Source organism: Penicillium verrucosum (assembly GCF_028828655.1).
Source record: "Penicillium verrucosum strain IBT 35672 chromosome Unknown utg000001l_segment0_segment0, whole genome shotgun sequence".
NCBI classification, from domain to species: Eukaryota; Fungi; Ascomycota; class Eurotiomycetes; order Eurotiales; family Aspergillaceae; genus Penicillium; species Penicillium verrucosum.
The window spans coordinates 10,731,563-10,757,695 of NW_026643210.1; the positions used below are offsets into that span (position 1 = coordinate 10,731,563).

General features: G+C 47.5%; 10 protein-coding genes across 10 annotated transcripts; 5 read left to right on the forward strand and 5 right to left on the reverse strand.

Annotated features, from left to right (window-relative positions):
• Positions 1–217: 217 nt before the first annotated feature.
• On the reverse strand, positions 218–2,080 carry N7516_003919 (putative MFS quinate transporter; the record flags this gene model as incomplete). The annotated part of the gene is made up of 4 exons (XM_057216639.1): positions 218–1,297; positions 1,352–1,480; positions 1,535–1,724; positions 1,803–2,080. 4 exons carry the CDS (start codon positions 2,078–2,080, stop codon positions 218–220), a joined length of 1,677 nt encoding a protein of 558 aa, XP_057078522.1.
• A 1,438-nt stretch (positions 2,081–3,518) lies between these two features.
• N7516_003920 (putative MFS transporter) lies at positions 3,519–5,275 on the reverse strand (the record flags this gene model as incomplete). Its single annotated transcript, XM_057216640.1, has 4 exons — positions 3,519–3,937; positions 4,024–4,655; positions 4,704–4,944; positions 5,023–5,275. The coding sequence occupies 4 exons, from the start codon at positions 5,273–5,275 to the stop codon at positions 3,519–3,521; spliced, it is 1,545 nt and encodes a 514-aa protein (XP_057078523.1).
• A 1,291-nt stretch (positions 5,276–6,566) lies between these two features.
• On the forward strand, positions 6,567–8,911 carry N7516_003921 (Zn(II)2Cys6 transcription factor; the record flags this gene model as incomplete). Its single annotated transcript, XM_057216641.1, has 6 exons — positions 6,567–6,664; positions 6,725–7,421; positions 7,524–7,687; positions 7,743–8,041; positions 8,090–8,313; positions 8,363–8,911. The coding sequence occupies 6 exons, from the start codon at positions 6,567–6,569 to the stop codon at positions 8,909–8,911; spliced, it is 2,031 nt and encodes a 676-aa protein (XP_057078524.1).
• A 172-nt stretch (positions 8,912–9,083) lies between these two features.
• On the forward strand, positions 9,084–14,188 carry N7516_003922 (putative ABC multidrug transporter; the record flags this gene model as incomplete). The annotated part of the gene is made up of 14 exons (XM_057216642.1): positions 9,084–9,105; positions 9,415–9,635; positions 9,690–9,734; positions 9,784–9,919; positions 10,003–10,901; positions 10,966–11,365; positions 11,421–12,314; positions 12,367–12,542; positions 12,590–12,683; positions 12,748–13,058; positions 13,114–13,320; positions 13,382–13,541; positions 13,594–14,033; positions 14,090–14,188. 14 exons carry the CDS (start codon positions 9,084–9,086, stop codon positions 14,186–14,188), a joined length of 4,104 nt encoding a protein of 1,367 aa, XP_057078525.1.
• Positions 14,189–14,802: 614 nt separating this feature from the next.
• On the forward strand, positions 14,803–15,801 carry N7516_003923 (5'/3'-nucleotidase SurE; the record flags this gene model as incomplete). Its single annotated transcript, XM_057216643.1, has 3 exons — positions 14,803–14,974; positions 15,031–15,125; positions 15,178–15,801. The coding sequence occupies 3 exons, from the start codon at positions 14,803–14,805 to the stop codon at positions 15,799–15,801; spliced, it is 891 nt and encodes a 296-aa protein (XP_057078526.1).
• Positions 15,802–16,740: 939 nt separating this feature from the next.
• N7516_003924 (NPP1 family protein) lies at positions 16,741–17,663 on the forward strand (the record flags this gene model as incomplete). Its single annotated transcript, XM_057216644.1, has 4 exons — positions 16,741–16,970; positions 17,036–17,100; positions 17,175–17,501; positions 17,563–17,663. The coding sequence occupies 4 exons, from the start codon at positions 16,741–16,743 to the stop codon at positions 17,661–17,663; spliced, it is 723 nt and encodes a 240-aa protein (XP_057078527.1).
• Positions 17,664–18,961: 1,298 nt separating this feature from the next.
• Positions 18,962–19,831, reverse strand: N7516_003925 (uncharacterized protein; the record flags this gene model as incomplete). The annotated part of the gene is made up of 3 exons (XM_057216645.1): positions 18,962–19,284; positions 19,428–19,606; positions 19,674–19,831. The coding sequence occupies 3 exons, from the start codon at positions 19,829–19,831 to the stop codon at positions 18,962–18,964; spliced, it is 660 nt and encodes a 219-aa protein (XP_057078528.1).
• Positions 19,832–20,512: 681 nt separating this feature from the next.
• N7516_003926 (uncharacterized protein) lies at positions 20,513–22,381 on the reverse strand (the record flags this gene model as incomplete). Its single annotated transcript, XM_057216646.1, has 5 exons — positions 20,513–20,754; positions 20,810–21,021; positions 21,075–21,593; positions 21,647–21,924; positions 21,986–22,381. The coding sequence occupies 5 exons, from the start codon at positions 22,379–22,381 to the stop codon at positions 20,513–20,515; spliced, it is 1,647 nt and encodes a 548-aa protein (XP_057078529.1).
• A 647-nt stretch (positions 22,382–23,028) lies between these two features.
• Positions 23,029–24,132, forward strand: N7516_003927 (glycoside hydrolase family 88/105 protein; the record flags this gene model as incomplete). Its single annotated transcript, XM_057216647.1, has 1 exon — positions 23,029–24,132. The coding sequence occupies one exon, from the start codon at positions 23,029–23,031 to the stop codon at positions 24,130–24,132; it is 1,104 nt and encodes a 367-aa protein (XP_057078530.1).
• A 120-nt stretch (positions 24,133–24,252) lies between these two features.
• On the reverse strand, positions 24,253–25,886 carry N7516_003928 (amidohydrolase; the record flags this gene model as incomplete). Its single annotated transcript, XM_057216648.1, has 5 exons — positions 24,253–24,786; positions 24,849–24,903; positions 24,959–25,165; positions 25,214–25,458; positions 25,515–25,886. The coding sequence occupies 5 exons, from the start codon at positions 25,884–25,886 to the stop codon at positions 24,253–24,255; spliced, it is 1,413 nt and encodes a 470-aa protein (XP_057078531.1).
• Positions 25,887–26,133: the final 247 nt, after the last annotated feature.

The window sequence follows — 26,133 nt, forward strand, 5'->3', positions numbered from 1 at the left end:
GGTTGAAGGAAGGGGAAAGAAGCCGGGAACAGATTGCATGTCTATTGATATATTTCAGCCATGGCAGTAAAAGATCATGAATAGGTTATTATAATTCGAAAGAGGTTTATTCATCATGATAATATCATTATGTTAAAAAGAAAACCCCCTCGTAATCTAGCTGATGGAAACCAGATATTCAAGTCGTAAAAAAAAAAGATAAGAGACCAAATGACATTCAAGCGTGGCCCTCTCTATCCTGCCTTTCAAGATGTTGAGCAGTTCCGTGCGTCTGCGCCGCCATCTCCATCTTGTCATCAACAACCTGGTCACGTTCATCGGCATCCTGGTTACCATACCGACCAATTTTGTACCACGGCAAAGCAAAGAGCCGATCCATACTCTCCAGCGAGCGGCCAGCCGTCTCGGGAATACTAAACCAGACCCAGATACCACCAAGAACAGTGATGGCAGCAAAGCACCAGAATGTACCCTTGGGGTCAATCCCACCCTTTGCGACAGGGAGAAGCATATTGGGAACTGCGCGCGCATTGCCATATTGGTTGGCAAAGTGGAGAGTCATAGCCATAGAAGTGCAAAGAGCACGAATGCGGAGCGGGAAGAGCTCTGCAGTCAGAAGATATTGCATCGAGTTCCAGCCAAGCGCCCATCCAAATCCAGAGACGTAGATCATTGCAATGGCGCCCTCGCTAGCAGCCTTCTTGTCAGCTGGTACTGTGTAGCTCTCGTCAACGCCCATCAAGGGGACGGAGCTCAGGAAGCCGGCGATGTAGATCATGGCAATTCCTTGTAGGGTGATACCAAGAAGGAGGGCGCGCTTGCGTCCAATGACGTCGACCAAGAAGAGAGCACAGAGAATTGCGGCAATCAGTTTGACGATTCCGAACACGGCTGTAACCAGTAGCGACTCGTTGTTGCCTGTGACTCCGAGCAACTTGAACAAATCAGGGGCGTAGACAGTGATACTGCCGGCACCGGACCACTGTGAAAGAAGTTGGGCCATGAATGTGAGGTAGACTCTGTAGAGGTTCGATGGGACCAGGAAGGTTTCCTTGATCACGCCCATCGCGCCAGATCCCATTGTAGCTTCCATTTCAGCTGCGTGTGTTGTTTGAATAGTGGAAATCTCGCGGACAACATATTCATCGTCGGATGGTAGGCCGCGGATTTTGGAGAGATTGGAGATGGCCTTTTCGAGCTGGCCGCGCTTGACTAGGTATCTGGGTGATTCGTACTGGAGGAAGGAGAGGATGAAGATCAGGCCGGCAAAGATAATATGCAGACTGGTGGGAACGAGCTATGTCCGAGTCAGTACTGGTAATATAAGTGGTTCGGGGCGGATCACACATACCCATCGGTTGTGAGTTTTGTCCCCGAGATTGAGCTCGCAACCATAGTTGGCGAAATATGCAAGCACAATACCCAAGTAGACAAAGCCTGTGAAGACACAGGTACAAAGACCACGGATAGAAGCGGGGGCCTTTTGCTTTTGTTAGTTCATGTTTGAATATGACTTGGATCACGAGAAACTCACAATTTCAGCAAGATATACAGGGGCCACGACGACTGTCTGGCCCACACCGAGTCCAGCAATAAAGCGACCAGCATAGACAGCACCCAGGCTGCCACTGTTACCCATGAAGATCGCAATTCCCACGATCCATACGATGCAAAGTTGGCGAGTTGCCCAGATACGACCGATGCGATCACAAACTAAGAAGGCACTGGAGAAAAATAGACAGGGTTAACGACGCAAGATTCGACATGAGATTCGATATAATAGAGAACAAGATAAAACTCACAATAGAGCGCCCCCAACAGATCCAATCTGAACCATTGCGGTAACATTTCCTTTGATGTTGGTCTGTTCCACTTCGCTGTACGAGTCGTACTTGATATAATGTTGAAAGTCTTTAGAGTTGAAGGCGCCTGAGATCAAACCCTCATCGACACCTCGGGCAGCGCCCATCAGGCCAAATGAGATGACCGCAAACCATAATCGCCAGTTGAAGACCTCCTTAGGCTCGCCCAGGTCTTTAAGGCGGAAGATATTGACTGGTTTCTTTGCTCCGCCGGCCATGGTGGGCAACACTCAAGTATGTAATTGAATGCGGGGAATAATGTTCAAGGCAAAGCCGGGGTAGTAGGAGAAGACAAAAAAGGACAAATTGGAATCAGAGCAAGTGGTCCTTTATAGGTATGGGATTCCAATCCAGGACATGCGGGGAAAATTCTGGGGGCGAGCGAGGGACCGGAAATTCCAACCCGAGAAAAGTCCTGTTCACCGATTCATGAAATCCCTGTAGTCAAAATGAGCTGTGGATCGGTGTGAGAGACCATACACATGATACACTAGGTACACCGGGACAGGGCAAGGCTAAGACACCGGGAAGAGTGCCAAGATAGCTTGCATCTCGAGTGCCAAACTCTCATTCGGTGAAGTTACCGTCCTTGTCTCTTCGGGACATTCTGAAAGGAAATGAACCGAGTTTCCAAAAATCACCACATGGTCACGTATTTGGAATTAAATATGCAGCCTTACTTGAGTACTGCATGGTCGCTGCATCTCACTTTTTCTTTTTGTGTTCATCTCTTTCATTCTCAGCCGTTCTTGACTTCCTACTCCGTAGTAAATATTGGAGTAAATGAAGTTCCAAGACATCATTTCCTCCATCAAACCTTAACAATAAGTTTCGGACAACGTCCGAAGGATAATTTGTGTGTGTGTGTGCCGCATATGGCTTGCAGGGATGATGGGGACCACTTGGGGAGACCTCGGGATGTTAGCCTCTCTTTTTATCGCGGGGGCAAAAACTGGAGAAGGTCCCACATATGACTGATATAACGACGCTGATTGGTTCCCAGACCAATGCAACTCTCCGTTCTCTGGAAAGGAAAGACGCACGTTGCTTGGCGTGGGGTGCGCTTGGACAAGCCGATCACTTAGGCTCTATTTCTCATGTGCTTGGTTGGAGAAAAGACCGTGCCGACCATTACCCGGCAATGTTAAGTCTCGGCGAGGCACCGGCTTCTGTAATTTCTGGCGAGAAAGTTCATTATTATTCTTTGCCAACCCCCGATCTTAGGAAGTAAGACTCATACGGCTCTGGAACGTTTGGTCCGTTCTTCGGAGTTTATTGCCGCAATATCATCCTGATCCTTGTAGGGCGTATCGCTTGGAATCAGGAACACATTTCGAAGTCACTTCTTTCACGGTTATATAATGTGGTATTTCAGCGGAATCATAGTCATAGTCAGATCTAGAGAGTAATGTCAAAAGCACAGTTTATGTCAGAACCATACACATTCATGCCACATTTATACGCTTATAAAGCAAATGGAGCTCTAAGACGACCCATGTCTTCCCCGAGAATCGGAGGTTTAGAAAGGTAATGTGAATCAATTGGATGTTCGAGACCAAAGGCTAGTGTACCGTGGTGCGGAGTAGTTAGTTTATGAGATCGGAAAATGAGATACAGGACCAAAGTGATTGGTCGAGCTACGCCGAGCGAGCATGACTATGGTCGCCAGCGGAACCCAGGATTACGCCAGTCCAGATCCTGAATTTGTTGCTGGGAAAGTCCCGACAAGGCGCCGTGGACATCGACTCGCTCACGACGCCGATTGTCCCATTTAATATAAGCCCACAGGCCGGCACCAAGAAGGAGAGTGGTGCTTGAAGTTGCCAAATTGAGCCCATTACCAATAGGATAGTTGGGCCCATCAAAAGGCAAGAATGACCAGGTGCTAATGAGGCCACCAATATTTCCGAACATCACTGTTGTTCCGATAGCCGAAGACCTCGCGGTGTCGGAGATGACATTCGCCGATGCGTTTGCAGTACAGAGGGCACCAAAGGCGAAGGCCCCACAGGCAATAATAAAGGTGGCCCCATATCGGACCATACTGTCTTCGCTAGCCAAGAACATTATATAACCTAGAATCCCCGTGATTAGCCTGGAACCAGTTATATACCCTGCAACCCTGATATTTTTGAAGATTGCTCAAGAAGTTGAGACTTACCAGCCATCATTAGCGGTGGACTGATAATGAAGAAGATGAGGCGATGGTCGAATCGCCAACTGAGGTAGGGGAATAGCACGGTGAAAAATGCACCGACAATATAAGGAGGCACAGTGTGCAGCTGTTGAGATACCACGCTGGCATTGGGGTAGATGGTTTTGACGATGGTGGGCGCAAAGAACCCGAGACCCTGAACGGTAATGTTGTTCAACATGAAGATTATCCCCGTTACAAGTGTCACTGGGCTGAAGATACCACGGAGTGTCTTGGCTACATCAAGCTTGTCAAGGACCTCTGTGGCGCCAACACGTTCCGATTTGACGCGGGCAACGGCTAGATCCTTCTCTTCCTGGGAGAGCCATCTGGCTGTCTCAGGTCGGTCGGTCAATGTCAGGAATCCGATTAGACCAATTCCAATCGTGACGATGCCTTCAATCGCGAAAATCATACGCCAGCTGCGGAGGGAACCGACGTGATCGAGCATGAGAATGCCCGAGGCTAGAAGGCCACCGAACGCTCCAGCGAGGGGAGCCATGACGATATACAACGACAGGCGGAAGGCAAGTTCACTTCGTCGATACCAACGCGAGAGATAATACGCAATTCCAGGCATGAGTCCTGCCTCAAACACGCTAGACAGTCGTCAGCATTGTTGAATTTACAAGGTCTAGGACACATACCCCAAAAGGAAGCGGACACCAGATGCACTTGGCATATCATTGACAAAAGCCGTCGCAACCGAACAGATGCCGAATCCCAATGTGATCGCCGGAAGCCACCATCCAGGCCCAATCCATTTGCACATGATATTACTGGGGATTTCAAAAATAATATATGCGACAAAGAAGATCGAGAGCACGGCGTTGTAATCGTAGCCAATAAGACCAAGATCCTTGTCGAAGCCGGCTAATTTCGCGTTGCCTATTCCAAGAAAGAAGTGGATTAGTATGAGAGGTAGAAATAAAAATTCGGGAAGGATAAGAGGTGCTTGTCACACACCAACATTGGCTCGATCGATGAAACAAAAGAGGTACATAATTGCAACTGTTGGGACAATATAAAGATCAATTTTGAGTCGCAATCGTGACTCGGCGGCCTTGTCAAATTCAACAAGGGGCTGGCCATGTTCATCTGTCGCGAGTTGACCCCTTTCTGCTGTTCCATGGGTGACTTCCCCCATCATATGCTCTTTATGGTCTAAAATGACCTTTTCATCACCGATGGGCGTGGTGCCTCTCTCGGTGTCGGCCATGTTGGGGTGGCGGACAGTATATTGAGCTCGGATGGGATAAGGGGGCGGTCTGGAGGTTTCAGATAACACGGATCAAGGGAGACCTCGAGAGCATAAACCAGGCCCGACCAGATGTTTTATAGCTCAATTAGAACCCCGATCGGAAGATCTAAACGGTAAGTCTGGGGCTGTGGGGATTCACGGATTCAGTCCCCAACCGGCTTTTTCAGCAGCTAAAATCTCAATCTGCCGTTGCCAAGGGAAGCGCACTTGGTATGACACTAGCAGTAGAGTCAAAAATGCCTTCGTAGTCGGAGTTGACAGTGGGAGAGCCAAATATTATTATGCAGGTCCAATCATAATAATTCCTTGATAAGCCAAGGTGTCGGACCTCTAAAGTCTACATGCAGATTGGCACTTGGGGTTTCCCCAGAAGGATTTAGAGATTTCCCCAGACTTGTGGATCTTCCCCCCAGACTGGCTCTTTGGTCGTCTCACTCGTGTGGGGATTGTGGGGATCTCTGCGTGCATTACAAGGTGCCTAGGTACAGCCTAAGAAATGCCGACACCATCATCCGACCATGTCTGGGCGTCATGACGACCAACGACAACCACCGAATCTGTCAGGCTTCGTGATTCTCCAAAACGCCAAGTCTTGAACGCCAAGTCTTCCAAGAAACATGGGTTGCAGAATTGGCGAGATAAGTGAAACCAGCCGATCGGAAGTTATCCCGAAGATGTCATCACCCGAAAATATTTTCATCGAATGAGTAATGAGTTGAGGCTATTGTCAGCAGTGTACGCAGCACGTAGTCAATCACGCATGACGTGTGGAAACCTGAATTGTTAAAAACCTTGATGCCTTGTTTACCAGGCATAAAATCATGTGATATAATAGTGTCTTTAACATGGCTCTCCGATTCGTCTCAACTTATCAGTGGATAAGAAGAGATTCGATCTCCGATGTACGCAGTTGTGGAATATATAGGATGTGTTGAACAATCTCCCATGCATGCATGTTTGCTACAGATTGAGCAATGTTTAGATGGTTTTAGCAGGGTATATAACCCCCTGCATTTCTACTTTAATCAACAAGAACAATTCTTCTCCTGCTTTCTCCCCATTTAGCAGTAATCTAGTCCTACAGATGGCTCAAAAGGATGCAATGTCCGTGGGCTTGAGCCCCTAGAGGACTGAGGTCCAGTGATGTGATGACACACTACCACGTGACTCGGATATAGACGGATAATTTCCTCGGATTAAACGGATGAACTGCACTGACAGGAGCTCTGAGATTGCATACGATTTATCCATGTCTGAGGCGTCGGATAAAGCCCAACCGGGTTGGCGAATCCCCCGTGCGTGTCAGGAATGCCGCAAACGTAAAATCAAATGCAATGGCCTGACCCCGTGAGATCCCTCAGTCTACGTTTGGATCATGAATTCATCGGACTAATATATCAGCATCAGGTGCAAAACTTGCCAATTGCGCAATACACCCTGTCTATACAGAGACTATATTCGCCATCGACGAAAGAAACATGAGCATGAGGAAGTGGGCGAGAGGGATTTACCTCGTCAGGGCTCTCCGAGCGGAGTCCCGCCATCGGGACAGCGCACAGTCTCCGTGATGAATAACTTCCCAAATAGTGTGTCTGCAACACATACGGCATCGCCGTCATGTCGAATGCAGCTATACTATGGCCCTACCTCTCATTTCTCTCTCATGCAGCATATCTACCGAGATCTCGTCTCCAATCCTAGCTCCTCCCACCCGGAACCTTCTGGCGGGGTTGTGGAAGCTGGAGCTGGCTTGGACTTGTTTAGCTTCCGTCGCATTTTTTTCGGAACCCCAGATTTCCATGAGAGTAACAAGTTCCCTGGGAAAGGGGATTTATCTATGATGTTCCTGCCGTACGACCTGGCTAGGCTTTTTATGTCGCGATTTCTATCCAGCCTTTATCATCTGATACCCCTTCGCCCAAAGATATATTATGAGCAATGTCTGGACCGGCTATACAACTCTTCGCCCGACGATCATCTAGATGCTTTTACCCAGGCGATCCTTCTTCTTGCCATGGCAAGCGCTTCACTCGGCACGGAGCATTTTGCCTGGGGCGATGTGTTATTCGAGCGTGTCAAAGCTCTATTGGTCGCGTTTGATGACGTAGTGAACCTTCAGACTATCCAAATTTCATTGCTTATGATAAGTACCTATCTTCTTACTTTGTTGGATGCATACTGACATAGATGTTACGCCAATTACCAGAACGAACAAGGTCGGCCAAACTCAACGTTCTTGCATTTGGGTTCTGCTTCTCGCAAAGCATTGTCAGCAGGTCTGCATAAGGATGTTCCACATGACGTTGATCAGACCCCGGAAAACATTGAAGAACGACGGGTAACCTTCTGGTCTCTTTACATCTACGAAACGTACATTGCCACTTGAGTCCGATCTTCGATAAACTCACTAACATCATACATATAGCTGGTTCTGCTTCCATGTCGGACGTCCTACCTCCCTCTCCCTTAAAGATGCCGCAATCGAGTATCCGCAGGATCAATTTATTCGATTGTTGGTGCAGCTTTGCAAAAGCATCACTCGGTCTGTTAATGAAATATACGGTCAGCGGCATGAGTCTCTTCTGCACATGTGGAGAGTCGCTCAATCCATTGCAAATGATATCCGTTCTTATGAATCACATTTCCAACAAGCTTTGGGTCTTGGGCTTGATGACAGCATCCAGGCGGGATCACTTGGGGTTAGACAAATTATCTTCATTACCCGTAAGTCACAGTTAAATCATTGCCTAACCCCACGCTGACCAGGTCTAGTATATAATCATACCCTACTTCTCACATTCCGCCCATTCTTAGTATTTCGCGGGCATTGGCAGCGCGAGAGTAATATTGCGCTCAACCAGCCTACCACCAATGTCACAAATCACCCCCGAGAAACGCCTTCTTGGCTCAACGAAGCATGCAATCATGCCATCACTGCCGCCCAAAGAATAATCCATCACCTGTGTGAAGCTTCAAAAGTCAATAATCTTGTTCTGGTAAATAGACGACATGTTGTTATCAAAGCTTCCACTAACAATGTCATAGGAACTGCGATACCATGGGTATTTTTTCAACAATTCTGTATTTACTCTCATTTACGAGTTCATTCACAACCCGAGTGTTGCGCCTCTCTATCTGCCGTGGGTTTACGCTTCGTTGCAAGTATTGTCAGCCATGCGAGCCGGGGACCCGGTCACAAGCACAATTTCAGCCATGCAGACTGTGCTCCGCAATATTAATCCATCATACGAATGGACACCTCTAATGACAACAACTGGGGATAACTTTGCGGGCTTAGGAGGGACACCCGTACAACAAGGCCTCGCTCCCGACCGCAGCCATCAATCACAGCTCAACAACCCTGCGATTCCTCAAAACCCTTCAATAGGAATGCGGTCAGGCATACTGACATCTCCTTGGAACCTTCCACATATGGAAAAACCGGAAACACCGGAAACCGGAGGCTCTGCGGGCTCTGGGGATGACTTGCTTGATTTCACTCAGTCTGACATGGGCTGGAATTTCGATTTCTCTACCATGGACCTGGACGCATTCTTTTCGATTTATCAGTCGAATGATGCTCCGCTTCCTTGATGAAAGTCTTGCTTTAACCAATTGCATAATCTATTACACAACATCTTCGTATTGTATCCCTCTTAACTCCGTCCAGGGGTCGTCTACCGACTTAATCCGTGCAAGTGGATCTATATCCGACAGGTGGATCTCATCGAAGCTCTGGAAGGTAGACAGAAATAGACCCCAGCCAATGAACGATCGCATTGGACCGAGTGGGTCTCTAATATATCCGTACGTATATTTCCGAGCGACTCATCACTGCAATATCCTCGCTAACAGGATATTGTTTGCAGTTGTTTTACTTGTTTGAAGCCTCTCCCTTATCGGTAAACTCCACCACAGCGATACATACGCGATATGATCTATAAGCCATGACCCACCACGGCAATATGGATTTAAAAATATGTAGATTCGATAACGAGTCCGCAATATAAGAGTTTTGCTGCTCCCCGACCATGGCATCTGCTTCCAAGTTCACCTAAGCTGGTACCATAATCAGTAGTCGTTCTTTTTTGTCCCAGGAATATACGCCTCCGTCATGGAAACCCCATCGTCCGGCAGAGTAACCCCGGTTGACCTGGAAAACGGCGACGACCACATTCGCAAACGTTTGACAGTCACCTTCCGTGATCTGAATGTTCGAGTCACTGCACCAGATGCTGCTTTGGGAAGTACTTTATGGTCAGAGGTCGACCCGCGGCAAGTTGGGGCTCTGCTGAAGCGCGGCAACCGTCCAAAAAGGGTACGCATATTCAACCATCAACATGCAGTTATCATATACTAACTCACCTTCTAGACAATCCTCAAAGATGTTGCAGGACAGGTGAAGCCTGGGGAAATGGTAGGCTCTCATGACTCAAGAATAAGAATGTTATAACTGACCAATATAGCTTCTTGTGCTTGGACGCCCAGGCTCCGGATGCACTTCCCTCCTTCGAGTCCTCTCGAATGATCGAGATAGCTTCGATGAAGTTACCGGCGAAACCAACTACGGGAGCATGGACCACAAGACGGCCAAAAAGTTCCGTCAGCAGATCATGTTCAACAATGAAGGCATGCAATTCTAACTTGAGATCTATGGAGCTCAATGCTAACTACATTGATACCAGATGACGTTCACTTCCCAACCCTTACCGTCAACCGTACATTGAAATTCGCCCTTCGAAACAAGGTTCCCAACGAGCGTCCAGACCATCTAAGAAACCGTAAGGACTTCGTCCAGAACCACCGTGATGAGATCCTGGGTTCACTTGGAATCGGACACACGAAGAAGAACTTGGTAGGAAACGAGTATATCCGAGGTGTGTCTGGAGGTGAACGCAAGCGCGTTTCTCTTGCTGAAGTCCTGGCCGGACAAAGTCCCGTCCAAATGTGGGATAATCCCACTCGGGGCCTGGACTCGAAATCAGCGGTGGAATTTGCTCGGATGCTCCGAAGCGAAGCAGACCGAAACGACAAGACAATCATTACAACTACGTACCAAGCCGGCAACAGTATTTATGACCAGTTCGACAAGGTCCTCGTTCTCGCTGAAGGTCGTGTCACTTACTATGGCCCTCGTCGTATTGCAAGGAAATACTTTGAAGATATTGGATTCGTCTGCCCCAAGGGTGCCAATGTCGCAGACTTTCTTACTTCAGTCACTGTCCTTACCGAACGCACAATCCGACCCGGTTGGGAAGAAAAGGTGCCCAATACACCCGAGGACTTCGAATACTGCTACCAAAATAGCCCCATCTGCAAAGCTCAAATGGACTCTATCGTTGACCCCGAGAAGCTGAGCTACGAAGCTGAAGACCTTAAGCTGGCAGTGTCCAGTGAAAAGCGCAAACAACATCTGCCTCGGAATAACAGTGTTTATACAGCGAATCTCTGGGATCAGATTGCCGCATGTGCTCTCCGTCAGTTCCAGGTTATTTGGGGCGATAAGCTATCGCTATTTGTGAAGGTTGTGTCGGCTTTAATTCAGGCTTTAGTCTGTGGAAGTTTATTCTATAACTTGCCAGAGGTGATTAAGAAGCCCTCCACCCGAAACGAAGTAACGACACTAAGCTAACAGTTGAAACTACAAGGATTCGAGCTCAATATTCTTACGCCCCGGTGTTTGCTTTTTCCCGGTTTTATATTTCCTCCTTGAAAGTCTGTCTGAAACAACTGCATCTTTTATGGGCCGCCCAATTCTTTCTCGTCAGAAGCGGTTCGGATTTTACCGACCTACAGCCTTTGCCATCGCCAACGCTATCACAGATATCCCAGTTGTGATGTTCCAGGTGACCTGCTTCTCGATCATCCTTTATTTCATGGCTGCTCTTCAGATGAACGCAGGAAAGTTCTTCACTTTTTGGATTATCATTATTGTGCAGACATTGTGTTTTGTGCAACTATTCCGAGCTGTTGGCGCCGTGTGCAAACAGTTCGGAAATGCATCCAAAATATCCGGCTTGCTATCCACCGTCTTCTTTGTCTATGGAGGTGAGTATTTGAACCTAGTCATTGATACGAAGAATTCCAATCTGACAAACAACAGGATATCTTATCCCATTCCACAAGATGCACGTGTGGTTCCGCTGGATTTTCTACCTCAACCCAGGATCATACGCCTTCGAAGCACTCATGGCCAATGAATTCGTCGGAAGAAAGTTCACATGCATAGCACCCGACTATATTCCATACGGCCCCGGATACTCCAACTCAGTATCTGCCCATCGTGGATGTTCAGTCCTCGGAAGCGATGATAAAGGCATTATTGATGGGGCAAAATATATTCAAGAGCAATACAGTTATTCAGTCCATCACATCTGGAGAAGCTTTGGTATCATCGTCGGATTCTGGATTTTCTTCATTTGCCTGACTTCTTTCGGTCTTGAACTCCGGAACAGCCAAACTGGATCATCTGTCTTGCTTTACAAGCGCGGCAGCGAGAAGACTCGTGGAAAGGAAGAATATGAGAAGTCACAGTCTCCAAAGCAGCCAGATGCCGCTGCAGTTTTGGGCTCAGTCAAGCAATCCACCTTTACATGGAAAGACCTTGACTACCATGTACCTTTCCACGGTGAGAAGAAACAGCTGCTGAACAAGGTATTTGGATTTGTCCAACCCGGAAACCTGGTTGCCCTCATGGGGGCTTCTGGGGCCGGAAAAACAACATTGTTGGATGTGCTCGCTCAGCGCAAGGATAGTGGAGAGATTTATGGATCAGTCTTGATTGATGGCCGCCCGGTTGGAATCAGTTTCCAGCGAACTACTGGTTACTGCGAACAGATGGATGTGCATCTTGAGACAGCCACGGTCAAGGAAGCATTGGAATTTTCGGCGGTTCTTCGTCAGCCATCGACGGTTCCACATGAAGAAAAGATTGCCTACGTCGAACATATCATTGACCTCTTGGAGTTGCGTGACATCAGCGAAGCACTTATCGGAGGTATTTTTGCCCTGTTTCGATCCCACTGGACAGCAATACTAATAACTCACAGTGCCTGGAGCTGGACTTAGCATTGAACAGCGCAAACGTGTGACCCTGGGCGTTGAGCTTGTTGCTAAACCTACATTGTTGTTTTTGGATGAACCTACTTCGGGTCTTGATGGGCAAAGTGCATTCAACATCGTGCGTTTCCTTCGCAAACTGGTCGATGGCGGCCAAGCTGTGCTTGTAAGTTCTCAAGGATTACTATATTTGCATAATGTTAACTTTGTTAGTGTACAATTCATCAACCATCTGCGGTGCTATTCGACGCATTTGACGGTCTTCTCTTGCTAGCCAAGGGCGGAAGAATGACCTATTTCGGAGAAAGTGAGTCTTTACTCTTCGGACAATTGATCAAGATTAACCACTAATAACTGGTTTATGATTATAGCTGGCAAGGACTCGACCAAAATCTTGGACTACTTCACTCGAAACGGAGCGCCATGCCCTCCGGATGCCAACCCTGCAGAGCATATCATTGATATTGTTCAAGGAGGTGGTACTACAGACCAAAAGGATTGGGTCGATATCTGGAGTCAGTCAGAAGAGCGCAAGCAAGCACTCTCCCAACTTGATGCACTCAACGAATCCAGCAAAAATGATTCCGACTATGTTGAAGATACTGCTGACTATGCGACCTCGCACTGGTTTCAATTCAAGACGGTTTCTAAACGTCTCAGTATTCATATCTGGCGGTCACCAGTACGTCGTTACAACTATTTACGAAATCAATTGCAAAGAACTGACATTCCCCTAGGACTACATGTGGAACAAGATCATTCTCCATATCTTCGCGGCACTTTTCAGTGGATTTACCTTCTGGAAGATCGGGAACGGCACTTTCGACCTTCAGTTGAGACTCTTCGCGATTTTCAACTTTATCTTCGTCGCCCCCGGCTGTATCAACCAGATGCAGCCGTTCTTCTTGCACAATCGTGATATATTTGAGACCCGAGAGAAAAAGGTGAATACCCTAATCGAATTCCGCTGGCATGGAAATATCGCTAAGAATGATTTCTATGTAGTCCAAAACCTATCACTGGAGCGCCTTCATTGGAGCGCAAACTCTGACGGAGCTTCCATACCTTATCATTTGCGCCACACTCTACTTTGCATGCTGGTACTTTACAGCAGGGCTTCCGATCGAGGCCAGTGTTTCCGGGCATGTCTATCTTCAGATGATTTGTAAGTTACCCCAAGTCTTGAAGGTTAATCCAAATATCTAACATCAAGATAGTCTATGAACTCTTATACACATCCATTGGTCAGGCAATTGCAGCATATGCGCCGAATGAATATTTCGCAGCAGTGATGAACCCCGTCTTGATCGGTGCCGGTCTGGTCAGTTTCTGTGGCGTGGTGGTTCCATACTCTCAAATGCAGCCATTCTGGCGATACTGGATTTACTACCTGGACCCCTTCACCTACTTGGTTGGTGGCCTTTTTGGCGAAGTAATCTGGGATGTCAAAGTCAAGTGTGCACCATCGGAGTTTGTGCGGTTCACCGCACCATCTGGTCAGACCTGCGGCCAATACATGGCCGATTTCCTCGCCGCGCAGACTGGGTACCTAGCTGATGGGAATTCGACTGGGACATGTTCATTCTGTCAATACTCCGAGGGTTCTGATTATGCGAAAACGTTCAATCTTCAAGAGAAATACTATTCGTGGAGAGATGTGAGTATACCTTTGTTGATATGGTGTAGGCTGCGATGCTAACTGTTTATTTCTAGACGGGTATCACTGCCCTGTTCTGCATCTCATCTTACGCCTTGGTGTTCCTGATGATGAAACTCAGGAGCAAGAAGACGAAGAGTGCCCGTTCTGAATGAGCCATCGTGACCAAGCCGACCGTAAGGCCTTGGTTAAGCTAATGCATATATATTGCTTTCAACTTCTGCTGGGTACAATTACAACAACATGGCCCACTCCGTTCTTTGTTTGTCTAAATCATCCCCTTCGACATTTACTATTCTTGCTTCAGCGACCATAGACACTGTTTTTTCTCCAGTATCTCATTAGATAGTTCTCTCTTTCATTGTTATCTACTCTACTATATAGAAGGCTCTAGTTTATTAATTATATTATGTTCTGTTTACTACTACATTGTCCGGGACCCTGAAGTTGCACAATATATATATATCGCTATTGTTGTCTGCACTATCCTACTAGAGTAATTCAACATCTGAATCTCTTGGATGTCTGATAACTCAAGAGTTCAATGAGACACGGAATACGATCTACCCATTGAGTTTCTATCCGTCCGTTTTTGGTACTGAGCCGAGCCGTTGCGTGGTGGACCCCGAAGTCCCTCCGAGGTTTACAGCCCACCTTTCACAGGGAGATCACCAAACACGTGCATGTAGAAAGAGTAGATCTGAAGATATAAAAAGATCCAAGCAACTCCCGATTCTACCCTTCATCAACGCTCCTGAACTCTTTGAACATGCGGTTCGACATTCTTGCGATCTTCCCTCTGGCCGCCAGTGCGGTCAACATCATCTCCTCCAACGATGATGGCTGGGCGGAAGCAAACATCCGCGCTCTATTCGATACTCTAGGAGCGTCAGATCATTCAGTTGTGGTGTCTGCGCCCGCCGAGAACCAGAGTGGAAAGGGTATGTTGTGCCTTCCCCTCTCCATTCCGCTCTTTTATTGATGCGCGTGACTCCAGGATCCAAGGAAGAAGAGCCTACTGTCTTGGATGAGCCATGCCAGTTCAATAGCTGCCCATCTGGCAGCCCGGCCGTGGGATCTGATACCTCAGAGGTACGTATTGTGAACAGATGTTACCAGAACGACAGACTGATGGTATAAACAGCCCCGACTAGGTTATGTCAATAGCTACCCAGTGACGGCCATTCAATACGGCATTGAGACGAGCGGCCCGAAGTTCTTCGACGGCGCCCCAGATTTGGCCGTGGCAGGTCCCAATGTCGGCAGCAACATTGGCCTCACAGTTTTCGTTTCTGGAACAGTGGGCGCCGCCACATACGCTGCGAAGAATGGTATCCCTGCCATCGCCTTCTCCGGTGCTAGTGGCTCCGCTACTTCATGGGAGAGCTCGCGGCCACACTACAGTGAGGTCTATGCGGATTTGGCAACCAACTTGACAAACCAGGTGGTTGCTGCTGGCAAACCATACCTACCAGAGGGTGCTTGGCTGAACGTCAACTTTGGAAAGGTTTCCGAGGAATGCGCAAGTCCGGCTGATTTCTCTTTCGTCTTTTCCCGCATCCATACCCCAGTTCCATTGGTTAGTGACGATGATGTGACCACGTGTGGTGATGAGTCGAGATTACCAAGTGAATTGGAAGTATCGCTAGCGTCCGGATGCTATGCAAGTGTCTCAGTTGGGGATCCAGACTCGAAGAGGGACGCCTCCGCTGACGTACAGGAGGTTGTTTTGGAGAAGCTGGGCAATTTGTTGACTTGTCTACCCTGATTGGTGTAGAAAACGTCAATGCGAAGGAAGTGCAGATCATGTTCCTGATTACACCGGTGTATAGGGGTCAATGATGCCTGAATATAGACCGCTTCCAGGCATCGATTTACAGTGTATTGTAATAGCTTCGGACCGGAATAACAAGGCCCGATGGATATGTTCAAATGAAGCTTTTTACACCATATAATCCCCAAACATAAGAATTGCGAAGAGAGTATTATCAAATAAAAATAAATTCGCCGCCAGGTCCGGGGGTCTATGATGTTTTGTATAGTGGGAATAGCTTCATTTTATTGCAATTTCCAAGGTTAGATACTTTGCTTAGTAAGGCACCTGTTATTGTAATTCATGTATTTCTTTTTCTGCCAGGCCAGAATATGGCAGAGACCAGGCATTCAGGGATCATTGACCCCTATGCACCTGGGTACCACGTGTTCTATTTAGTTATGCTATGTTGCATGAGTGAATGTATTAGAATCCTTGCGAAGGGTGCATATAAGAGCCACTACTGTATATTAAGACCTAGACTAGCTTCAATTGAGGATAGATAACGAACTTGACAAGCAGAGAAAATCCCTCATCTTAGAAGGAACTCATTTCGCATCGGAGAAACACAATGAAACGGCGAATCAGCGGGGGTGACGATCGCACGCGTAAAAAGCAATCTAATCTATCGCCGGAGTTCCACATCAAACTCTGCTATCATCCACTATACTTCATCGGGGCTGAAGACCGTTTCCATCAGACTTCAACTCGCCGAAGGAAGCGGGTCTAACGACAATAGGCCCAAGGTAGCCAAGGTAGCCTTGCCGATCGGTTCTGATGAAGACTACTCCGTATGTTGTGCTCCGTACATCTACAATATAAATATCCCGAAGAAATCCCGTTTGTTAATAGAGTAAGGTCACCACAAAACGTACACCCGCTTTCCATTCCAGCATGATTCCTCAACTGATTGCTGCGCTGACTGCTCTCACGGTGCTGCCTGTGACGGCTAACCCGGTTGAGCTGTTGCGTCGAGAAACAGTTGGATCCACCGACATTGTCGGACTTCCCGAAACGGTTCCAGCCGGTGCCGCTGGCGACCGCTATTTGACCTACCAGCCCAAGCTAAAGGTTGTCAATGGCTGTGTGCCTTTCCCAGGCATAGATGCCGACGGGAACACGAAGTGAGTGGGAGGACTGTCTTTGTTAAGGATTTTCCGGACTCTCATATCTAATACCTGTGTTGCAGTGCCGGTCTCAAACCAACAGGACGTACCAATGGTGAATGCAGTTCAAGCACGGGACAAATATACGGTCGGTTTCTTCAGAAGTTAGGCATTCAATAGACCGGAACGTATTGACTAACGGCGTTCCTTTTCAATCTACAGTGAGAAGCGGTACTTCGGGTGGCAAGAATGCCTTGATGTATTCTTGGTATTTCCCTAAGGATGAGCCTTCTACTAAACTCGGCCATCGCCACGATTGGGAGGGAGTTATTATCTGGCTTTCCGACGCCACAGGTACCGATGCCTCGAACATCGAGGCCGTGTGTCCGTCGGCACATGGTGGCTGGGATTGCAGTACAGATGGCTTCACACTTGATGGCACCTCATCTCTGATCAAGTATGAGTCCATCTGGCCTGTGAATCATTCTTGCGGCTTAACAACTACTGTTGGCGGCACACAGCCGTTGGTTGCCTGGGAGTCAATGTCAAGTAAGTTGACCAGATATATTCCCAAGGTCTGGGAGCTAGGAAACTAACCTGGAACGTTTAGCTGTCCAGCAAAATGCCTTGGATACAACCGACTTCGGATCAGGGAATGTTCCTTTCAACGAGGGAAATTTCGCGGACAACCTAGCAAATGCAACATACTGAGATCATGGTCAGAGACGTCACCCAAGAATGAGCCGTTTGAACGGCCTGCTGCCGCTTGCTTAGCATATATTAATTTATTTAGTTAATGCGATCAGACTAGATATAGTGGTCTTTTTGGCCTAGTTTGTAACTCGCCAGGCCGCAACAAGAGGCGCAAACAGAGCGGGGCCGAGAAGGCTATGCATTGTGGTTGTATTCGAAGAAACAAATTGAATAAACTTGAATCTCAAAGAAGTAGAAATGTTGAGTGTGAGGTAAGTATTAAAAGTCAGACTTTGCCTGTGTTTGCCCTTCGTAGTTGAACTACGCAACGGCCATATTTATAGTGATCAAGAGGAGTATCCATGTGTTGCGCTTTCCCGATTGACACTCCTAAACTGCCTCGGATTGAGAGTTGTAATTACAACATTACACGTGAAATTAGCAGAACTGGAATAATCATTCTGCACGGAGAAGGGCAAGCCACGGGGTAATTCTGTAGGAAGTCACAACGCCACCAGCAGAGGTCGCGCTGAGTCTGTGCCACAATAGCCTAAAATTTCAATCCATCTAAAAGAAGGGAATCACGAAAATTAATGAAGGGCCAGGGGTATGGAGTTATTAGACAAACCCGACACCCTGGCCTATCTGGAGTGTCGGTAGGCGCCCTTAGCTCCGTTTGGGAAATGCGCCGTTCAAAGAAGTTAATAAGATATTGTTATTCAATACCTGTTACTCCGATATGCATTCGAAGTTTTCCTTTTTATCTAATATCTCTTGGTGTCAAAGAGAGATTAAAAAAAAAAAAAAAAAGAGAAGGGAACAGAGGGGAAGATCATGGATGCGAGATACCTCCAGAGTCCACGGCAACGGTAATAATATCTCACTAGTTACGAATTAAGCGCTAATATAGAGACCACGACCGACAGTGAGGCAACGAAAGAAATTGTGTTGCCATGAGCTGCACATTTCTACTGTTGATTCTAATCAACAAACTTAAGCCAAGTTCTATTCACTTGGGCGAGCTTAATAGATATTCAGCTGATGGAGATGAGCAGTAGGACTATAAAGGAATAGTGGTATACTGGAAACCTCTGTATTGCGTAAGGAGAGGAGGAGAACTATCTACAACTAGACCTAGCAGTGACGCTTCTCAAGGAGACTCGCTATATCTCAAATGGCAGTAGGCCGGGGGCCCCCGCTACGTAGGGATATAGAGATAAACTATTTTTCAAGTCGATCCAACGCCTGTGAATTGAACCGTTAGTAAGATATTCCTGAAGTGAAAGTGAAACTAAAGTGAGAGAAGATTGAAAAACTTACTCCTTGAAGTTCATGTCGTAATCTTGCAATATCTTACGCACACACGCCCCCACTCCTTCCAACCAAAGTTTCGCATCTTCAACGAGGCTTAAATATGTCTGACGGAAGCCAACCTCAATAACAATCCTTGGTTCATGTAAGCTGGGACTTCCGAAGTAAGAGATGAAGGTATCAGGTTCTTTTTGATCACCGGTGTATGGAGGGTTGGTGGTAGTGACTCGCGGGCTTGGTGTTACCATAACGTTGAGGTGTTCATCAGGAGTAAGTTGACCGTTAATGTGCCAACGGGTCAGCTGTTGGACAAACCACACATGCGGGGCTTCGTGGGTATAATTTGGAATTTTCAGTGTTAGAACTTTCCTCTGGGAGAACAATCCTTTCCGAATACGGGGGTATTTTGCGTCGATAAGTTTTAAAAGATCAATTGCAATGTCATAATCCACCGAGGTAAGGACAACAAACGACCAGCCTCTCTAGCTATCCGAGTGAGTGTGGCGGATAGGAGCATGATTAGGTGGGACTTTCCAGTCCCTGCCTTACCGTCGATGTTCAGCAGTAGGGGATCTGGTCTTGCCAAAAGGGACTCGCGGAAATGCTCGACAATCATATCGAACACCTGCCGCTGCTTTGGCTGTAAGGTGCTAGGCGAGGCGTTAGACTGGGCTTCGAGAGGCGCGGGGTCTGCGGAGATGGACTCCGTAGACAGACTGGTTGAAGATTCCACTGCCGTGGATCATCGCCAATGCCTCGTCGGCAGATTTAATTTTGTAAAGGGAGATTTCTTTGTCAAGGGCGTATTCATCACTGTGGCATGACTGTTGGGTAATTACGCTATTGGCTGGCGTGGAATCGAGTGGTGAAGACATGATGTGCAAAAGAAAAGGGGGGGGGTGCTTTGTTGAACATGAAAGGTGCAAGTATGGAAGTCGCGAAGTCAAGTACAGGCGATTAAATATGCCATCCGACACATATAACTCTCATCGGTTCATATTGCCAGGCAGTAATTTAGATCCACTCTCACTTCACAAATATCATGTTGAATTGAATCTGAATTGAATCTGAAGTGAATTGTACTATAATGTATCGTAGAGAGGGTAGGTAGTTAAAGAAGGAAGAATTCAAAATCATAGCTATATATGTTCAATACAATAGGTAGATCTCTTGGCCGCTAGTTTAGGGGTGGGTGAATCTTTATAGGGTAGGCTGTTGTATAGTTATGTTGTAGCCGTGCCAAGCGCCCAACAACCGGAGCGATTGTGGCAAGAAGTCAAACTAGACGAAATATAGAAAACAATTGAACCTACAGATTCATCGAGGTAAAAGTACTAGGCGGGTGCAGAATAGTGGTGTTATAGGGCACCGGGTGGTTCCAAAGTTACAGATGGAAAGGCAGCTGTTTGTGACCAGCGGTCATTTTCGGCGTCAATCTCACAGATCCTCATATTGTGTTTGTAATTTTGAGAAGAATAAAACATTGGAGGATAGAATCGAAGAGAGCGTAACAAATAAACCAACAAGGACAATGCCAACGCAACTACCTTGCGTATCTAGTAGACATAGCGGAAGTTCATGTTCTCCCGGTCCGTCTTGTCCTCGAATGCATGAATCAGGGTTGGATCAGCGGCACTGAGACCTGACTCAGCCAACAGCTTATCCTTCTTGGCGTTCTCGCGCTTAAGATGGAAGCGGAGGTAGACAACGGCGAAAACCATACAGGCATAGCAAGCCAGATGAACACTCCAGGCAATGTGGTATCGTGGGGAATCCGTGTCAAGGAACACTTGAGGACCTTTGATTTGTTAGCTGGGAACAAGGATTCTTTATGAAGAATGCAAGGTACTTACCAATTGCGTTACCAGCAGCCCATGACACGAAAGTTGCAGCCACCACGGTGGACTTCTTGGTTTGACCAGCAATATTTCGCGACACCATAGATAAGGTGAGAGTTTGGGCCGACCAGAATGACAGAGTGATGTAGTAACTAATAAGAAGGCCAACCTTAGTGGGCAAAGTGGTGTTTTCCACCGTCATAAGGACAATAGTTCCGATGAAAGACCTGCGAACTGTTAGTCTGACCTCGCTGAAAATTGAGTAAGGAGAGATACGTACGGAATGATGAAGCACAACATCACGATCGTGTTCTGTTTGAACTTATTCACCAGCCACGCAGACGACAACAGAACAACGATAATGTAAGCACCCAGCACCATAGCAAGCAGCTGAGTTTGCAATATAGTAAAGTCGAAGCCCGAGACAATGATACCGAAGAATGCGCCGAGACCGCTGGTAGGGAGAGTGGTGAACATTTGAACAGCGCAATAACACCACATCTGCGGGTCGAGGAAAGCCTCCCACATTTGGTATGCATGGAACTTTCTGTTCTGAATACCTGTCTGGTTGGAACGCAGGCGCTCTACCATAAGACGTTTGTCTTCCTCGGTGAAACACTTTGCACGCATAGGGGAGTCAGGCATATACCAAATGACGAAGACTCCCCAGAGAACGGAGATACATCCGTATGTCAGGAAGAGTGCTTGCCAAGACTTGAGCACCTTGTCTCCTCCAATAAGGGTGAAACAATAGGCCAATAGGCCACCGACAATCTGCTGGGCACCGTTCATCATGTACCTATTTCGCCATTAGATCAACGTGAACTAGCTGTCAGATGAGTATCCACATACCAGTATGTCACTGTGGCCGCTTGTTCCTCTCGCTTGTACCACATTGAGGAAAGAGTCACGAAAATGGGCTGACAGCATGCCTCAAAGATACCCAGGAGGGTACGAACAACGACTAATCCAGTGAAGTTCTTACAGGCTGCATGGAGTGCCAGAATCATACCCCATAGGACGATGTTGATGCCCAAGTATTTGCCGAGTGGAACTCTTTGGATGATCCAGTTGGTGGGATATTCGACAATGAGGACAGCGATATAAATACACGTAGTCAACCAGGAGTACTATGGATATGATTAAGTTTAGCATGTTGATGAAGAAGAAAGCTTAACAAGAATTGCATACCTTTTGTCCGTCATTCAGATGCGCATCATCCTTGATCCCCATAATAGCTGAGAACGACATAGTTCCCTTGTCCAAGGCCTGTAGGAAATATGTGCAAATCATCACAACAAGAATACGTCGATCAATCAGGCCTTTCAGCCGCTTGTTGGTGGCTTCATCGATTTCCACCTGACTGTGGGCGGCATATGCTTGGATCTCCTTATCCACACGGGTGATATCCATGTTATCCTTAGCGAGGTCATCAGATCCTGAAAGAATCTTTTCGACATGCGAGATGTCTTGCTTATTCTCGTACTCCCCCATGTCAATTTTCGGTTGGCCCTTTTGCACTACCTCGATTCCCTCAACAGGGGCGGTCTCAATCCCCTGCTGGGGGTGGTCTTTTTCATCGGCCATGGCAAAATGAAAACAGTAGGTGCAAGAATGCAGTTCACCAGGGGACACAGGTGACAAGAAAGCGAGATATTCCCCCGGACTTATAATGCCCCACGTTTGTCCTGTCAGGGCCGTGCATGATCCCAAATAGGAGTGGCCCTAACCACATGTGAGATTATGAGCCGGCTGACAGAGTCATGTAGGTTTCCAATAACATAGTCTATATTATTAACCGGAAGTCAAATCAAGCCAAATCGAGTTAAACGAAGTCAAGAAGTCACCTCCGTCTCCTTTCTTTCCCCCGGTTTTCTTGGCAAAGGAGGAGACAGCAGCGCTAGTGTCTCCCCACGCTGGGGAGTCCGGGGATCTGCTACCCCGGTGGCCGAAAAGTACCTCGCTAATTGCGGTCGATCTTAATAAATCCACTTTCAAAATTATTTCGGTGTTTTGCAACTCGGTGATCTCTCACCCGAATACCGATTTGCCCCCCCGCGGGGATGCTTCGTGGCGTCTGACTCGGGAGCTTATTAGTGGAAGAACTTGTACCAAGACTTTGGAGCTTCAGACCGTGTTGGCACAACATATTCTTTTGTTTCCCCGGAAAAAAAAAATCGTGGAAAATATTATTCGTCCTAAAAACACAACATCCAGTCTATCAGCATCATACAATGTCGTCCCCAAAGCCCACGGGCCCCGAAATTCACAGCGCCGTCAACCTGTTAATTGACAATTTGGTCAACATCAAAGACGAGACAGGAAAATTCTTGCTACCACTGCCTGATGGGCGCATTATTGATACCAAGTCATGGCAGGGCTGGGAATGGACTCACGGCATTGGACTATACGGCGTGTGGAAGTACTACGAGTTAACGGGCGACGAGAGATTGTTACAGATCATTGAGGATTGGTTTGCTGCACGATTTGCTGAAGGTGGCACCACCAAGAATATCAACACCATGGCCGTCTTTTTGACTCTCGCCTACGTTTATGAGAAGACCGGAAATGTCATCTACCTACCGTGGCTCGACGCATGGGCTGAATGGGCGATGCACGAACTCCCCCGCACCCGCTGCGGTGGCATGCAGCATATGACTTATATCACAGAGAACTACCAGCAACTCTGGGATGATACTTTGATGATGACTGTCATGCCACTGGCGAAGATCGGAAAGCTTCTGAACCGACCCCAATATATCGAAGAGGCGAAAAAACAATTCCTTACACACATCAAATATCTTTTCGACACAAAGTCTGGTCTGTGGTTCCACGGCTGGACATTTGAGGATGGCGGACACAACTTTGCAGATGCACGCTGGGCTCGTGGCAACAGCTGGGTCACAATTGTCATTCCCGAGATCATCGAGTTGCTTGACCTCCAGCCAAATGACCCTATTCGTCTTCACCTGATCGATACTCTTGAGGCGCAGTGCGAGGCCCTTCAGCGTCTTCAGTCGTCATCCGGCGCGTGGCACACTCTCCTTGATCACCCCGACTCGTATTTGGAAGCATCTGCGACCGCTGGATTTGCCTACGGTATTCTCAAGGCCGTTAGGAAACGTTACATCGGTGCCCAGTACCGCCCTGTTGCTGAAAAGGCAATCGCTGCGGTTATGGAATACGTGGATGAGAAAGGAGAGTTGCAGAATACGAGCTTTGGTACGGGGATGGGCGACTGTCTTGACTTTTACAAGGAGATTCCGTTGACCTCGATGCCATATGGCCAGGCCATGGCCATTATGGCTTTGGGCGAAGCATTGCGTGATCTATTGTGAAGAATGCACATTTTAATGACTGAAATGGCAATGGAATGTGGCATGACCCGAATCATAGAGCTGTACATAGGCACGTTCCGCATGAACGGACTTGCTAGATTATAGAATGGAATGAACAAATCATGAATTGTGACTCTTCGTTTGATCACTCCACTGGCCAGCGGCCCTGAACCTTTTGCCCAACCCAGCTCTTTCCACTACTTCTTTGCTTCTTCTTTGTGCTTCCTGCACAATTTCCTCCTCGTCCATCGTCATGAGCTCTCCATTCTTGACAACAACCTTCCCGTCGACCACAACAACATCGACATCTCGCCCAGTTGTAGTATAAACAACTGCGCTGACCGGATTAAACCAAGGCTGGGTGTGGATCCCTCGAACATCGATAGCCGCAAAGTCAGCCTTCTTGCCAATTTCCAGGCTGCCGATCTGGTTATCCAAGCCTAGCGCTTTGGCCCCATTGATTGTAGCCATCTCCAGCACGCTTTCGGCTGGAACTGCCGTGGGATCCTGCGAGATACCTTTGTGGATAATGGCGGCGAGTTTCATCTCCTGCAAGAGATCACATGTGTTGTTACACGGGGCGCCATCAGTGCCCAGGCCAATATTGACCCCGGCTTTTTGGAGATCTGGCACTCTGCAAGTTCCGGACGCAAGCTAGGCATCATCAGATCATTAAGTCCTGTGTATATATGAATCAACCTAGTGATGCAACTTACCTTGGCATTAGATGTTGGACAGTGTGCGACATGCGTTCCCGAAGAAGAAAGAAGTCTTCATGATATCATTAGCATCCGTTGGGTCAAATCAGATATATTCGATATCTCACTCAACGTCCGAGTCATCCAGATGAACCATATGAACGAGGACTGTGGTATCACTCAGCAAACCAACTGATTTGCAATACGACATCGGGGTGTGCGAGACCGAAGCGAAAAAATCACGATCGGCCTTAACCTCAGCGCAATGCATGGTAATGGGTATACCTTTCTCTTTGGAAATGGCGGTCATTTCCTTATAAAGCGCATCTGATACTCTGATTTATCATTAGCAAGTGACCCCCAATGGCAGTCTTGTTTCCTACCCTCCAGGAGTCCTGGCACCAAACCAGACTCTGATTCTATCATCGGCCGCACCATTCCACTTCTCCCACATCTTCACCGTTCCAAGCAATGAGGTTTCACGGTCCTCAACAAGACCAGGATGCATAGTCCAAGCGTCATCTTTGGCGTATTTTGCAATGTCCATGACAATCTTGCCTAGACAGCCACGGATGCCACTCTCTTCAACAGCACGGCATAGCCCGTCAAAGCCATATCGATCCGCAAACTGCACTCATGTCAGTCTTTGCGCAGCGAAAGTTATCCGTCCTCAGGCTACATTACCATACTCTCCAGAAAGCAGGTGGTCCCCGATTTAAGCATCTCTCCGATACTCAGTCGTGCCGCAGCATACCCGTCCTCCGCCGTAAAGTTACCCTGAAGAACCCAGATTCTCTCGCATAACCACGACACCAACTCGAGATCATCAGCCGTACCTCGTAGCAAGGTCTGTGCTGTGTGCATGTGGGTCGAGATCAATCCCGGGATGACAATCCGACCGGAGAGATCATACTCTTCGTCGGCTGCATACTTTTTCTTGAGGATATCTGTCTTGCCAAGATCCACAATAACATCGCCGACTACGCGAATTGCTCCGTCCGTAATTATACGGCGTGAAGTATCCACGGTTACCACAGTGGCATGAATGTAGAGCATAGCGAATCGTCTGATGGGAATGAAAACAAGTGCTATTTTGTTTCAAGGAGGTTCCTAGTCGAAATTCCTAAAAGTAATGCACCCCCGGGCATTTATATCGTCAAATTCGATACCCCCGCAAAACCAACCGAGGCGGAGTCTGCCGATGTATGGAAAGATCCGCGTTCAGGGTCGTGATAAGATAACATATGAATCTCAGAATTGACACATTTCTCATAAGTCATGACATAGAGAAGAACCCCGAGAT